This window comes from Oryza glaberrima, chromosome 5 (genome assembly GCF_000147395.1).
Source record: "Oryza glaberrima chromosome 5, OglaRS2, whole genome shotgun sequence".
NCBI lineage: Eukaryota > Viridiplantae > Streptophyta > Magnoliopsida > Poales > Poaceae > Oryza > Oryza glaberrima.
Genome location: NC_068330.1, coordinates 20,979,923 through 20,995,447, shown reverse-complemented (window position 1 = coordinate 20,995,447; position 15,525 = coordinate 20,979,923). Strand labels below are relative to the sequence as shown.

At 42.9% G+C, this 15,525-nt stretch overlaps 2 protein-coding genes and 2 long non-coding RNA genes across 4 annotated transcripts; 2 read left to right on the top strand and 2 right to left on the bottom strand.

Annotated features, from left to right (window-relative positions):
* Positions 1–979: 979 nt before the first annotated feature.
* On the top strand, positions 980–3,693 carry LOC127772785 (uncharacterized). Its single transcript, XM_052298756.1, has 5 exons — positions 980–1,144; positions 1,264–1,422; positions 2,412–2,463; positions 2,547–2,613; positions 3,393–3,693. Exons 2-5 carry the CDS (start codon positions 1,264–1,266, stop codon positions 3,481–3,483), a joined length of 369 nt encoding a protein of 122 aa, XP_052154716.1. The 5' UTR covers positions 980–1,144; the 3' UTR covers positions 3,484–3,693.
* Positions 3,694–6,155: 2,462 nt separating this feature from the next.
* On the top strand, positions 6,156–12,114 carry LOC127774692 (leucine-rich repeat receptor protein kinase HPCA1-like). Its single transcript, XM_052300978.1, has 18 exons — positions 6,156–6,304; positions 6,454–6,574; positions 6,669–6,740; positions 7,328–7,402; positions 7,500–7,571; positions 7,669–7,830; positions 7,937–8,008; positions 8,089–8,160; positions 8,261–8,332; positions 8,406–8,474; positions 8,559–8,633; positions 8,724–8,795; positions 8,881–9,012; positions 9,121–9,599; positions 9,882–10,040; positions 10,217–10,576; positions 10,701–10,933; positions 11,387–12,114. The coding sequence occupies exons 1-18, from the start codon at positions 6,217–6,219 to the stop codon at positions 11,906–11,908; spliced, it is 2,907 nt and encodes a 968-aa protein (XP_052156938.1). The 5' UTR covers positions 6,156–6,216; the 3' UTR covers positions 11,909–12,114.
* LOC127774693 (uncharacterized) lies at positions 6,271–8,947 on the bottom strand. The gene is made up of 3 exons (XR_008017803.1): positions 7,898–8,947; positions 7,231–7,801; positions 6,271–6,738 (listed from the first exon to the last, which is right to left on the bottom strand). It is a non-coding gene; the product is annotated as an uncharacterized LOC127774693 (long non-coding RNA).
* Positions 9,524–10,304, bottom strand: LOC127774695 (uncharacterized). Its single transcript, XR_008017804.1, has 3 exons — positions 10,192–10,304; positions 9,862–10,073; positions 9,524–9,662 (listed from the first exon to the last, which is right to left on the bottom strand). It is a non-coding gene; the product is annotated as an uncharacterized LOC127774695 (long non-coding RNA).
* Positions 12,115–15,525: the final 3,411 nt, after the last annotated feature.

Here is a 15,525-nt window from a genome sequence, read left to right as displayed (position 1 = left end):
AGAATCTGGAAAATAAACCAGAAATCTAAAACTGAATCTAAAAGGCTGGCTACCAACCAGTAGATTTTCAGAATCAACTCCTCCAAACAAGACCTAGAAGTCGGTTGTGAGAAATCTAACTTTTCTAAGCTGGCTACATCCAGCTATTTCTTACAATCTTAAACTCCAAACATATCCTAAGGCTAAGAGAGGTGCAAAAAGAACACCAACCTACCGTATGAATATTTTTGAAATATTGAGCTGAGATTAACGAAGTTACGAGCTGGCAGTTCGCTATTGATAAGTACTTCCTCCGTTTCGCAATGTAAGTCATCCTAGCATTTAGCACATTCATATTGATATTAATGAATCTAGATAGATATATATATCTAGATTTATTAATATCAATATAAATATAGGAAATGCTAGAATGATTTACACTGTGAAACAGAGGGAGTACCAAACTGAAGGAATAGGCTAGTAAATCTTGAAATTAATGAAGTTACCATGTGACTATCAATCGATAGGTCTCACTAAAAGAGCGGGTTCGACTAGAAAAAACTTGATTAGTTAAGTTACGCTCACTTTAAAAAACCAAACATTTTCTTGTAATGTTAAATTTAACTAGTTCTAATCATGAAGTGTACGACCTACATCTTATTTACGGTATTGTTAAAACAGATTATTTAAATGTGTTCCTAGAAAAATCTCCAACTGTTTGTAAGGTCACTTATTTTTTTATTTTAAAAAATATTTCTATATAGTTACATAGATAATTTATAACAATACTCCACTTAATATAAATAGATATTAAACATTTTTTTTCATTTTACAAGAACCAGCCCAACTTCCCAAATGGCCCTCATCAATTCGACCTGGGCCACTCGGACGTTTCCGATGGACTCGTCAAGCCCACACTCCCCCCACCGATCAGACAGTGGGCCCTTCATGGGCCCACTCCACGCCCTCCTCCGCTCCTCCGTCTGACCTGACCATCTTCCACCCAGCGTTGGTCTAGTCTGCAGCCTCGCCTTCACCTCGGCGGGTAGATCTCGCGGCCGCATCGCGTCGCGGGGCAAATTCATCACCTTCGTGAGGCGCAAAACCCTACTGCCCTTGACCCCTCCCGCTCCCCTCAGATCTCCCCAGGGTCCACCGATCCAAGGTGAGGCGGCTTCGTGCTCGGTCGGTGTGTGCGTGACGTGAGGTTTCTTGTTCTTGATTTTGGTTTCTTGAGTTTTGACCATGGTGGATCCGGCGGTGTGTGGTGTTGTGTGGTTGCAGATGGCGAGCACGGGGGGGAGGTCGATGGCGCTGTCGCTGCTGCTGTTCGCGGTGACGCTGTCGCTGCTCGAGATGTACCGGGGGAGGTTCGCCTCGTCGGAGCTCATGACCATCGCCGGCGGATTCGTCTGCTCCCTCCTCTTCCTCTTCCTTCTCACGGTGCGTTGAATCGTCCGCTCCCAACCCTCCTCTTACGATCTTATACCTCTTAATAAGTTTTTAAGTTTTGCTCGTGATGCCGTTGTTTGTCCCTCTTTCTTTTTAGCTAATTTGAAGTGATAGAATCACATGAGTGGTAAAATTTTCGTTTTATTATTAATTTAGACAAACCCCGTAGCAAATGGAGTTGCCAAGATGTTGTCTCTCGTAGCTTTTGTCACATTTGAGTGATTCAGTCTGTAGGGGATAAACACCATAGAAGAAAACATAGTTTTGCTCTGTGCAGAAGTGGGTAGTAACATTGTGCTTCTCTGAATTATAATATCCGACTAGGCGCATAAGCGAGATTTCGGCTTAGAGGACCTGGAACTAGTTTATTCAGGTTCAGTTTTCCAGATATCCACAGAAGAATAGCTTCTGAAATATCATACACCATCTAATTTTAAGTTCACTCTCTACACAAGAAGTCAAGGATGGCTTCTGAAAGAGAATAGAACATTTAATTTTAAGCTCACTCGGTACTATGTAGGCTAAGCTATCTGCTAGTATTTCCATGATGCTATCATAATTCTTGCAAAGGGCATGTTAAGTATGGAACCTGGAGCTTCGAACTTTTAACCTTTTGAGCCAAGATAATAGAACTAAAGGGGGTTTTGGCCAAAAGCATGCTAAGCCCCAAGAGCATCCAGCAGAACTAGCAGCCCCAATGTCCATACTACTAGTCTTATCTGATGGTCAAAGAAAGTATCCTTGAAATGGGGTACTTATCCCAGCTTTCTGCTCTGTAACAAGAGAACAGTGCAAGCAGACCCTTAGGAAGGCAACAAAACTTAGCAAAAACAAGCACATAAGACATAGTGAGCAGGTGGTATCCACATTTGATTTTCACCTTTTATGGTTGTATTAAAAGATCAGTGAGTTTTGCACTTTTTTAGCTGTTTCCTCTCAACATTAATATTAATATATGATAATTTGATATACTTTTGCAGTTTATTGGCAACTATCAGGAAGCTAATGGAGTTAAAACTGGATGGGGTGCAGGTATGTATAGTCATACGATCTCATTCTTGCTGCTTCCCCCTGATTTTTATTTCGACTTTCTTTAACTGTCTCTTTCTTTGCAGTTGTTGTCGCGGAACTTACTGCACTTATTGTTGCCGGCACTGTCCATCGTGTTTGCATCACAACATGGTATGTTATCTTTAAGACACTTTACTATTTCTTTCTACGGACATTTAGAATTTTTCTATATGGTCCCATTAACACATCCATAGATCTGAGTGTTTGCTGTTTGCTAAATAAGAAAATTCTTGGATTATCCAGAGATGGTAATCTCAGACATACTAGTGGAGTATTTGCTTATGAACTGTTGCTCTGTTTAGATGGGAGGAAATGAAACTAACAATTTAGGCAAAAACAAGATACTCCACTCCTTTGTTTGCAAGGAATTAAAACTTTTTTCATCCTGTTGAATGTGATATCATTCAAGACAGTAATGTGTATTTCACACAAGTATTTTTTACCTATCTTAAGTTGTATATTGTTAACACTAATGCTATTGGTAAATATGGATTTGTCACATGTTGTAAAAGCTGTATTTATGCAACAATGTCACTGGAAACGCTATGCAATTTGCAGATTACGCTATTCAGAATTATGGCATATAGAATGGGTTACTAGTAGTTCTGTTGAACCTGTCTATATAAAATATCAAATCAATTGCCCTTTTATAGCCTATTATGCTTGCGGTCTAAGTCCCGCCGCTACTTGGCATTTTTTTAAGCAACTTGACACATTGTGGATACCCTCATAACCATGACTTTGGAGAGTTCTATGACAGTGAGAAATTGATACTTTGGAGAGTTCTTTGACAGTGATAAATTCATATTATTAACCTTTGGTCAGTCTGTGCACCCGTTGCTGCAGTCCTTGCGAATGTGTTAATCAAATTTTATCAACTTTGGCTGCAGCTTCCTGTTTTCTGCTGGATTTCTCTACGAGGTTGATAAGCTCTCTGGAATGATTCTCGCGAAGAGCGAGTCTAAAGCGAGGCGGCACTAGGCTTTTGTACCATGTCATATTTTGTAGATCAAATCAAAAACTAATGTTCACACCCTTCATGGAACTTTCAACCCAGCTAGCTTTTTCCCCCAGGCATACGTATACCATTTGAATTATGAATTCCTCTAGTGTGTTTGCACTGATGTCACAGTTCGGCTTTTATGAGTTTTATCTAATGAGAATGGTGTTGACTAGGTGATTTCGATGTCTTTTTGACAGTCTCCTGGTGACATCAGTTCATATTTTTTGCAAAGCAATGACACATTTTGGCATTTTAGACGTGCCCTGTTGCAAACGTTGAAAACATTGTGAAGTGGTAGCTGTGGTTAAGATCTGAATTTGTCAAGCATGTTGCTTAACGTTTTATCTCCATCAACTCTGGGGTTTTCTTGTTTGCAAAGCGCGGCACGACAATGGGAAATGTCAACGAGGGACCTCTGGAATTATTCTATGGGACGGGGTCATGTAGTCTGCTTTGAGATTGGTGTTGAGATCTTCCCCGTGGATTATTTATTTATTTATTTTTACCTTTTTTATTTAAAATTTTAGAAATAAACCATTCAAAACTTATTTTCAAATCTAAAACTGTTGGCCACGTGGCAAGGGTTTTATCAATCCAGCTAGATTGATTTGGCGAGACAACAGCCCACTTTATAGCCATCATGGGAGACGTAGCAGAGTTGTTTTGTCAAGCAGTGCGAGATGACGTGGTTAGACCAAAAAATTTAGATTTGAAATAAGTTTTAGGAGCATTTATTTTAAAAACTACAAAAGGTTCGAAAATAATAAGAATTCACGTCCATGCAGGGCGATGAAAGCATTACAAAGCCAAAGCTGATTTTAAGTTTTAAAACTTTTTTTTAGAACTAATTCCGTGTGTTTCTTCGCCGCTTTCATTGTCCAACCTTTCCGTGATTTAGTGCAAAATTATTCCTGAGAATTAAGTAATTTTTAAGAATTGAAAAATCAGCTAAGCATGCACTCGTTTGCCGCTTTTTGCATGAATCTAGTGAAAGATCGCGATTGACATGAACGTGCGGCAATTTGACCAAGGCTCTCCCTTTCCCAGCCACTCTCTTTCAGGTCCACAACAGTAGCACAATGCAAAAAATCACGAGCAAATCAAAACTCGAGATAAGGCATGACGACCCCAATTGGCAACTTGCCCTTTTTTGCAAACTTCACACCGCGAGCCTGACGCGGTTGAAGAAGTATTTATTAACCCTATTTAATTTGGGTTAATTGTGTCCGGCCGACCTATAAGAACATGTGGAGTATTAATGAAGGTGTTTCTATGTTTCGATCCGGAAGTTATTTCTGCTAATTTTAGATTGACCTAATTTTAAGAGGACGAAAGGTACTCACAACAACTAAGGTACAAATTTACCACAAGGATTCTCGTCGTAATCAAGAAGACATAAGAGATCCTAGAATCATATATACTCTCTCTCTCTCTCTCTGTTCTTTGTACTTGATGCATTTATCTTAACCGTGGATTACATGGACAGATTAGGACAGAATCCACAACGTCGATTCCTCTCCTGCATTGTCAACTATCAACTTCACGGGCACAAATGTACTCCCTCCGTTTTTAAGTGCAGCCAGCCATGATTTTCCGTGCTCAACTTTAATCGTCCGTCTTATTTTTAAATTTTTTACATAAATCACGCATAAAGTACTATTTATGTTTTATCTTCTCATAACAATAAAATACTAATTATAAAAACAGAATAAGACGGACGATTAAAGTTAAGCACGGAAACTCATGTTTGTATTTAAAATAGAATATGACAGTGGGAGTACAATCCAAGACGACGACTAACCTGCACATTAACCTAGGCACCTTCTTCCTAAGATATAGATATACCAGTACTAGTATAATAATGTTAACACAAAGGAATATCAAAATGTGGGTTGGATTAAGCCTCACGATCCCATTTCGCGCGCCCGACGGCCAACACACAAAATAATAAGAAAATCATGCCCGCGATGGCTACCTGACACCAACAGCCGGCCTGATTGAGAGAGATCAATTAATAGACTGAACAACAGGTTAAATGGTTAACTAATCCAAGTCGACACTAATTACTCTATATTAGCGCAGGTTTTTTTTTCTTTTTCAATAGCACTACCTCCGACTTCTAATAGACGACGCCGTTAACTTTTAACAAATATTTAATCATTCATCTTATAACAAAAATTTATATAAATATATAAAATATAAATCACTTAAAGTATTTTAAGTGATAAAATAACTTACAACAAAATTATAACTAATTAATTTTTTTAAATAAAACGAACAGTTAAATATGTGATAAAAAGTTAATAATGTTATATATTACAAACGGAGGTACTAATATTGATTAAGCATAAGCAGGTCGGCTCTTTGACCAAACGGCGCGAGGAAGGAGCAGAGGCGGGAGGGAGGATGTCTGGCTGTCTGAACGCGTGAGGAGCTCACACTCTGATCATCCATCCGCGGGTGGGTTGACCTCTTCCCGGCGGCGCGGCGAGAGAAGGGAAGACTTCAACCCGGCCGCGGTTGGTGGCGCCATCACTCCCCGGCCCCCGCGCCCACCATATACACCGAGGCGTCGTCGCCTCCCCGCACCTTGCGCGGACTCTTCTCCTCTTCTTCCTCCACCTCCTCCTCCACGATCTCCGGTCAAGCAGAGCACAAGCGTGTGCTAGCTCTCCCGGTGGCTTGCCTCGCCGGCGACGGCGCGGCGCAGGATGGAGCCGCGGGTGTTGATGGCGCTTGCGCTGGTGGTGGTGGCGGCGGGCGTGCCGGCGGTGTTGTGCCAGACCAACGCCCAGGACGGTGAGTGCTCTTGCCTCGCCGCCGGCGATCACCTCCGTTTCTTCCATAGATGATTCTAAAGTCAGGCAGGATCTTCTTGCCCGGAGAAGAATCGCTTGGTTTTTGTTGCTGGTGTTGATGATCTGCTTCTTGGGCATGCATGCGTGCAGCTGCGGCGCTCGAGGGGCTGAAGAGCCAATGGACGAACTACCCGTTGAGCTGGAACTCCGGCGACCCCTGCGGCGGCGGATGGGACGGCATCATGTGCACCAACGGCAGGGTGACGACGCTGTAAGTTACAGCCATCTCCTTCTCCTCCTACCACCAATATCATGTGATGGGCCTTCCTCTAAAATCGTGCCATGGATGTCTCTGGTTTTTGCAGGAGGCTGTCAAGCGTCAGCCTGCAGGGAACACTGAGCAGCAGCATCGGCCAGCTCGGCCAGCTCACGTACCTGTAAGCACCTTCTTCTATCATCAGTTCATCACCCAGCTTAGCAAAAGTGCAAAACAGCATGATTTTGCAGGCTATGAACTTGGGATTTTCGAAATTTTGTTCAATGCTTCTGTAGCAGTTCAGATTGTGAATTCAGGCAATCAGGCTAGGAACTTCTGATTGAACCAGTCAAGGGGCAGATTGTCAGAACAGTTTGCTTCTAGTTTATGAACTCTGCTTTTTTTTTTTCTTGAGGTTTAGTTCAGCTGACCAGTTCATGTTTACCAATCTTAAGCTTTGACTATTTCGGCAATGTGACATGGATTAGGTTCATTTCTTACCAAATGAAAGAAACAAAGATATGATGCCAAGTTACAATAGTAAATAGATCTGGATGAAATATCTGAAGCTTTGACTATTTTCGCAATGTGACATGGATTAGGCTCATTTCTTACCAAAAGAAAGAAACAAGATACTACACTTGAAGTTAAATTATCAATAGCAAACGTACCTGGATGAAATGATCCGTGACAAAGTTCTGGAGTACAACTAATTTGTCTAAGAAGAAATAGTCTAGTAGTAGTAGCTGATAACAGAAACACTTGCAGGGATCTTTCCTTCAACATCAATCTCGGTGGTCCGCTGCCAGCTGAGATTGGGAACCTTGGGGAGCTTACGACACTGTATGCGCCGCACTGCCCATTGTTGTCAACACTACTTTTTCCAATCAGAAATACCAAACTTTCTTACTGATGTGCACAAATGCTGTGTAATTGTCAGGATCTTAGCTGGTTGCAGCTTCACTGGAAACATTCCAATAGCAATAGGCAACCTGCGGAAACTTGGGTTCTTGTAAGTGGATATACCTGGTCCACAGTTTCAGATGATAAACCCTTTTTTCTTTTCTTTTGAGTGGATTGACATAATGAATTCGTGCCATTCTCTATAGGGCCTTGAATTCAAACAAGTTTAGTGGTGGAATACCGTCTTCGATTGGCGTACTCACAAACCTCTTATGGCTAGACCTGGCTGATAATCAACTCACTGGATCTGTCCCCATCTCAACATCAACATCACCAGGCCTGGACCAACTTGTCAAAACGCAGCACTTGTAAGTAATTTTAATCTTACTTTATGGTATTATCAATTGAGAAATATCAGAATATGTAAGTACTTACAATTGATTGTTTTGCTCCAAACTTCAAATTGATGAACAGCCATTTCAACAAGAACCAGTTAACTGGAACGCTTACTGGACTTTTCAACTCCAATATGACTCTCATACACATGTAAGGGATCGACAAATTTTCATGTCTAATATGAATACTGAATAGATATATCTTGCTAACATCTCTCCCTATCTCGTCAGTTTGTTTGATAGCAACAAATTCTCAGGCTCAATCCCAGCTGAGGTTGGGACTGTTAGTACACTCGAAGTTCTGTAAGTATCTTGAAAGTTCACATAGGTGGAACTCATCCTTTTATTTTCTCCAAAAAAAAAAATTGGTCATATCTTTGACTTGCTTTTGTATCTTTGACAGCCGATTGGATAGGAATGGTTTTACGGGAGCAATACCTGCTACAATTGGCAGTTTGGTCAAACTGAATGAGCTGTAAGTGACATCTGATCTTAAAGGAAGAGTTATGACACTTGAGGCACCTCTCTGAAAATGTTATCTTCTGCAGGAACTTAGCAAACAACAAGCTAACTGGATCAGTGCCAGATCTCAGCAACATGACCAACTTGAATGTTGTGTAAGAAACTAACCACCCCCATGCCTCATCATCCAATCATATAATTTGTCTGCATAACTAAAGATTCCACTCTTGAATTGCCAGGGATTTGAGCAACAACACATTTGATCCTTCAGTGGCCCCCAGCTGGTTCACATCTTTAACATCTCTTGCTTCTGTGTGAGTTATCCAAAACTTTTGGAATTTTAAATTTTGTGTCGTCTTGTGATGACAATTTCATACTCATCTCTATATGTTTTGATCACTCAGTTCAATAGTTTCTGGAAGTCTTTCTGGCCAGGTCCCAAAGGGGCTCTTCACATTGCCCACACTGCAGCAAGTGTAATTTTCTGGTAACTTACAACTCAACATATAAGCTTTAAAAAAAAGTGTCTTATCTCTGCCTATTTTGTGGCCAATCGGACAGTGTGCTGAGCAACAACCAATTCAACGGGACACTTGAAATTACAGGCAACATCAGCAGCTCACTGCAGACAGTAAATCTCATGGACAACCGAATAGTTTCTACCGATACTGCAAGCTACAAGAAAACTCTACTGTAAGAACCTGCAAACTCAATAAGAACCAAGAACACCATACAATCTTCGTCTTCTCTCCTACCTTTCACCAACATTGCCTCACTTCTCATGCCATATCCTGTCTGCAGCCTGGCAGGTAATCCGTTTTGCGCCGAGCAAGATCCCAACAACAGAGCCTTCTGCAGCAGGCAGCTACAGAACGCGAGCCCATACAGTACCAGTATGGAAAAATGCGGCTCAGCTCAGTGCAGTGATGGTCAGAACGTGAACCCTGCGAGCTGCGGCTGTGCTTTCTCATACAACGGCAAGATGGTTTTCAGGGCACCCTTCTTCGTCGACTTGGTGAGCAGTACGCCGTTCCAGCTGCTGGAGTCGACCATGGCGGCAAAGCTGAACCTGCTCCCTGGCTCGGTCGCTCTCTCAGACATCCACTTCAACAGTGACAACTACCTCCAAGTTCAAGTGAAGCTGTTCCCAACATCCGGGGTGACCTTCAACCTGTCAGAATTGACAAGGATTGGTTCTTCTCTCAGTAACCAGATTTACAAACCACCAGCAAATTTTGGACCTTATTTCTTCATTGCAGACCCATATGCCCCCTTGGCAGGTACTTGGATTTCACTGTGTCGAGACTCCCACTTTATTTGCACTGAAGTAGTTTTAGTTTTCCCTTTGAGAATGCAGAGGTATCAAAATTACAGCTTAGGAAATACCACATTTCGTTATCTGAGGGTTGGTATCTTGAAAGTTTTAATTTTTTACTTCTAAATTGCAATTAATGAGATGCTAAAAGGACTCTGCTATTTTATGTCGGAGAGTTTAGTATTTGCACAAAAGTACTAGTATATAGTGGTGTGAGGATTGCTCACTCTGATTTTGTGTGTGCCAGTTGCTCTTGGTGGCAAAAAATCCAAGATGAGCACAGGTGCCATAGCTGGAATTGCAGTAGCCGGTGGGGTCCTTGTTATCGCCCTCATTTTCATGTCATTGTTTGCTCTCCGACAGAAGAGAAGGGCTAAGGAACTCAAGGAAAGAGCAGACCCTTTTGGTAAGGATCTAAAAGCTCATAGGTATCATGTCACTGCAATGCCACCAAGCAATTTGTCAGGGACACATTAACAGCTACAAGCAGCAGCATCCTACTGCATGCTACTACTGGAATAAACTGACAAGATCAAGAAGTTCTGAAACAACTGAACCTGTTTTCTGATCCAAAATTTTCAGCTTCATGGGCTGCTGGCCAGAAGGACAGTGGAGGGGCTCCACAGCTGAAGGGAGCAAGGTTCTTCTCCTTTGACGAGCTCAAGATCTGCACCAACAACTTCTCTGACAACCACGAGATCGGGTCAGGAGGCTACGGGAAGGTGTACAGAGGGATTCTCGGTGACGGAACCCGTGTCGCCATCAAGCGTGCAGACCGCAACTCAATGCAGGGCGCTGTGGAGTTCAAGAACGAGATCGAGCTGCTGTCCAGGGTGCACCACCGCAACCTGGTCAGCCTCATTGGCTTCTGCTACGAGCAAGGTGAACAGATGCTCGTCTACGAGTACATCTCCAATGGCACACTCAGAGAGAACTTGACGGGTAAATCCACATCCCATAATTAACATTGCCATGAATCTGATTACACATTTTATTTCGCCATTTCGTTTGCATTGCTAAAATGATTCTTTTATCAAATGTTAACTGAAAAGGTTTTGATTTGCAGGAAGTGGGACGTACTTGGACTGGAAGAAGAGGCTGAGGATCGCGCTTGGCTCGGCCAGAGGGCTTGCCTACCTGCACGAGCTCGCTGACCCACCGATCATCCACCGCGACATCAAGTCCACCAACATCCTCCTCGACAACAACCTCAAGGCCAAGGTTGCCGACTTCGGGCTCTCCAAGCTCGTGGCCGACACTGAGAAGGGCCATGTCTCCACCCAAGTCAAGGGAACACTGGTAAATTCCCCTCACTATCCGCTCATGCCAATCTCCTGACAGAACTGAATTTTGAGCCTCACTTCAGTACTCACTAATAAAAATCTACTAACATCTTGAGAACCAATCAAAATCGATATGCTTAATTTGAAATCAAACTTGAAGTAAATATGGTAACTAAGCATGTACCCATTGCACTTCACCTTACTAACCACTTCTCCCAATCTCAAAATAAATCGATAAAATTCACCTTACTAACCACTTCTTCCAATCTCATGACAAATTGATAAAATTCACCCTACTAACCACTTCTGCAAGTCTCCTGACATAACTGAACTTTTAGGTTCGCTTCAGTAAAATTCGACGAACATCTTGAGGACCAATTGAAATAGATATGCTTAATTTGATCTGATAGTATAAAGAAAACAATCAAGATTGAAACAAATGGTAATAAAATCGATGGGATGTGGCTAGGGCTACCTGGACCCGGAGTACTACATGACGCAGCAGCTGTCGGAGAAGAGCGACGTGTACAGCTTCGGGGTGGTGATGCTGGAGCTGGTGAGCGGGAGGCAGCCGATCGAGAAGGGGCGGTACGTGGTGCGGGAGGTGCGGCTGGCCATCGACCCGGCCGACCACGACCACCACTACGGCCTCCGCGGGATCGTCGACCCGGCCATCCGCGACGCCGCGCGCACCCCGGTGTTCCGGCGGTTCGTGCAGCTGGCGATGCGGTGCGTCGACGAGTCGGCGGCGGCGCGCCCGGCCATGGGCGCCGTGGTGAAGGAGATCGAGGCCATGCTGCAGAACGAGCCCGACGACGCCGGCGCCGGGGAGGGGGACAGCTCCGCCGACCCGTCCGCCAACGAGTTCGACCGCCACCGCGGCGGCGGCCCGCCGGCGCACCCCTACAGCGACGTGGAGATCAGCCGGGGATCGTACGCCGGCGATGGCGCGTCGGATTACATGCCCTATTTTGAGGTCAAGCCCAAGTAGTCATCATTAGATTGTAAATTGATGAGGGTGTTGTTTGTTTCAGTTTTTTTTTCCTTTGTTCTTTCTCCTTTTCAGCTTGTGATGAATTGTAAATTTTGTATGTGTTGCGAGTTGCGACAGATTAATATATACTGCTACAGATTCTTTCAATTTTTCACTGTACCAGGTGCAATTATACAAACAGATCAATTACGATACGAATTTTATATTTGGTGTTTGAATCTCGAAGATTTAGACGAAGATAAAGTTTAAGTGTTTCACGTAAAACGAGGTGATTATAACGTGTGATTAATTAAGTTTTTATTATTATAAACTTGAAAAATGGATTAATCTGATATTTTAGAACAACTTTCATATAGAAAGTTTCAGCATAAAACGCATAGTTTAGCAGTTTGAAAAGCGTGCTATTTGGATTCGAACGGCCTCTTAGTAAAGAGTAGATTGTATTAGTAGTACGAGAACTTGCAGGTGGGTACGATTTAGTGCAATAACTCGAAAAATATGCAGACCGGTACATGAAATTGGCACTCAAGTGTATTTTGGTTAAAACGTTGTTACGTACGTATGATTCAACCTATTTTGTTTGTTATATTATAAGCATAACTACTAGATTATTGGTCATGAATACAATTGAATATGTTTAACTAGTAGAATCGCTCGGAAATTATGTTACAACAATTCTTATACACTTAGGTTTAACGATCATTATATATTTCGGTTTCAAATCGACAGGATATTTATTATTATAAGCAAGCAAATAAAATACATCTAAACCATTATTATTTTATTATTTGATAATCATTATACTTATTAGATTATTTGCAACGACGACTGTTTTTTTTTACTATGTGGCTTAAAAGGTGTGGTGTCTAATATTATTTTTTTAGCCAGAATGCACATACTAGCCAAGTTGTTACACCTAAATGATCATTTTTTAAGTTGTTACACTAGATCGCACCCACCTACCTACCAAGTTTATGTATCGTGGACACAATTTACTCTCTAGTAAATTTCCTAAAACCCACCTACTATGGTTCAAATTTCACAAAATTCCAACTACTATGATCCTAAAGTTTCACAAATAACACTATTGATAATTTGTATTCTAAAGAAAAACATTATTGATCATTTTGATTTTAAGCTATCACAATTTTGACTTTAAGCTATCATATATTCTGGTTTTGTGGTTAAAGGACATAAAAAAAATCTCACTGTTAAGTTAAGTGACCTCCGGCGAACTTATTACATCTATAGGACGTCAAAGGGCCCACTAGGCCTCACCAAGGGTAGTGGCACGGGCAGAGGACAAATTTCATAATTAAAATTCCCAATATGGCAAATTTTGTGGTTAGATTAAGGACTCCATCGAATTATTGGCAATGTTCAATCATTCGAAAACCAGCAATTTTCCTCATAAAATAAAGTAATACTAGTACTAACCTAATGAAGCCACGAACCTTGGTTGCATCAATCAAGCTAACGACCTAAATGATTCGGGCGCCTTCCACACAAGAAAAACACACATGTACTGATGTACACAACATGGAGAAGGAAATGGCTACAACAACGCGCAAGATTAATAAAGCAACATATTTTGCCTCTGAAAGGACGGAAAAGAATTGAAAATATTCATTATTTCTAATCTTTTTTAACTATATACACGGTTTTAGAAGAATTGTGAAAATATACGTGTCCTGCGTGATGAAAACGTGGACCGTGTGTTTGACGCGGCACGAAAATGCAAGAGCAACGATCGACGCGATCCCGCGGTGTGGGCGTGTGGAACCGCGTCTGTCCCGCATGCCGGTTGAGCGGCACCGAATGCGGGACGGCATGCTTGCATGCAGCCACACTTTCTTGCTGGCGGTCGCGCGCCACTGGCTCGCGGGACCGCTCAGCCGACTTACGGTACCGCGGCATCGGTTCGCGGGATCGACGCAGTCCCACACTGCCGTTCCGCACGACCGCCTCGGTCCCGCTGCGCCGTTCTGCGCGATCGAGCGGGCGTCGGCTCATAGCTCGATTCCACACCCCCGTTCTGCGTGACCGAGCCGGTCCCGTACCCATCATTCCGCGGCACCGCTCGGCCTATCAGTCCCGCGCCGCCACGTTACGCTTTCGTTCCGCTCCTGCATTTCCAGCGCGTGGGTGAGATATATTTCTGTAAATCCTTCTCGCCCATGTATATAAACGCAAAATGCGAAAAAACAAGATATTTTTTCAAATTTTTTTCCCGAAAGGACGAGGTTAGCTTACGAAGTTAGTAGTCAACCCAAACGCTAACCAACCAACACGCGCGTCCCCCGCGGCTGGTTGGTGGGCCGGCCCAGTATATACAGCGTCGCGTGGGCTCTCGCAAGCCGTGGGCTCTCTCTCTCTCTCTCTCTAGTCCGCTTCTTCCCTGAGTTCTTCGTCTTCCCCAACCTCACGCGCTCTAGCGCGCAATGGCGAGGACGGGGCGGCGCCGCCGTTGCTGCTGGCGGCGACAACGCCGACGGGGTTCTGCGAGACCAACGGAGTGGACGGTGAGTTGATCTCTCAGCACTCACTACCGGCGAAAAGCAAAAACTGCTTGGCTCTCGGCTAATCCTTGGAGAAATATTCTTGGGGCAGTTGACGCGCTGCGGGGTCTGATGCAGCAATGGAGGAACTACCCGTCGAGCTGGAACTCCGGCGACCCCTGCGGCGGCGGGTGGGACGGCGTCATGTGCAGCAACGGGAGGGTGACATCGCTGTAAGAGCCCAGCTCCTTCTGCTGCTAATCACCAAATCACGCGAGATCATTAGAGTTCCGGTCACATCATGACGAAATTTTTTTTATAAGTTAGACCTTTTAAAAATATAATTTTATTAACAGACCACCCGGAAAAATATTTTCAAAACTAAACCTTTTGACTATGCCAATAGCAGTGGCGTGGCCAAACAGAGCTGCGGCGCCAATGGTCATGGCGTGGCAAGAGCTGCCCCATGGCGGTCGTTGCTGTTGAAATCGTCAACCGGACGCCAATGTGGCAGTCTTGCCACGCCCGGTTTGCTGGCGTGGCAAACTGTTTAAATATTTTAAAGGATAGTGTTATGGTTAGTTTGTAAAGAAAAGCTGTTTAAAAATTCATGTGTGGGATTAGTTTGTATTTAAAAAAATAGTACTAAATGGGTAAAGATTGGATAAAGTATATGGGGTATTTGTGAGGTATTATTAGAAAACTTCGTGTGGTTTTGATGGACCTGTTTTATGTGTTGAAAATATGAATGGTTATAGGGTGTGTTTGCAAGTGCAGGATGGGAACTCATCCCTCCTGCACGCAAAACGGAGCGGCTTTTTAACACATGATTAATTAAGTATTAGCTAATTTTTTTTAAAAAAATGGATTAATTTGATTTTTTTAAGTAACTTTCGTATAGAAATTTTTTGCAAAAAACACACCGTTTAATAGTTTAAAAAGCGTGCGCGTGGAAAACGAGGGAGAGGGGTTGGGAACATGGGTTTGCAAACACAGCCATAGTATTGGCGATTCCTTGCTTTCGTTTGAGTAAATTTCACAAAACTACAGGTATTTTGACCAAATTATCACAAAACTACAGATTTAAGAAGTTGTATCATAAAACTACACATTTAG

Coding starts and splice junctions, on each gene's coding strand:
- LOC127772785 (XM_052298756.1), top strand. CDS start 1,264: ATGGCGAGCACGGGGGGGAGGTCGATGGCGCTGTCGCTGCTGCTGTTC. Junction 1,423..2,411: donor TCTTCCTCTTCCTTCTCACG/GTGCGTTGAATC, acceptor ATACTTTTGCAG/TTTATTGGCAACTATCAGGA. Junction 2,614..3,392: donor CGTGTTTGCATCACAACATG/GTATGTTATCTT, acceptor CTTTGGCTGCAG/CTTCCTGTTTTCTGCTGGAT.
- LOC127774692 (XM_052300978.1), top strand. CDS start 6,217: ATGGAGCCGCGGGTGTTGATGGCGCTTGCGCTGGTGGTGGTGGCGGCG. Junction 6,575..6,668: donor AACGGCAGGGTGACGACGCT/GTAAGTTACAGC, acceptor TGGTTTTTGCAG/GAGGCTGTCAAGCGTCAGCC. Junction 10,041..10,216: donor GGAAAGAGCAGACCCTTTTG/GTAAGGATCTAA, acceptor CAAAATTTTCAG/CTTCATGGGCTGCTGGCCAG.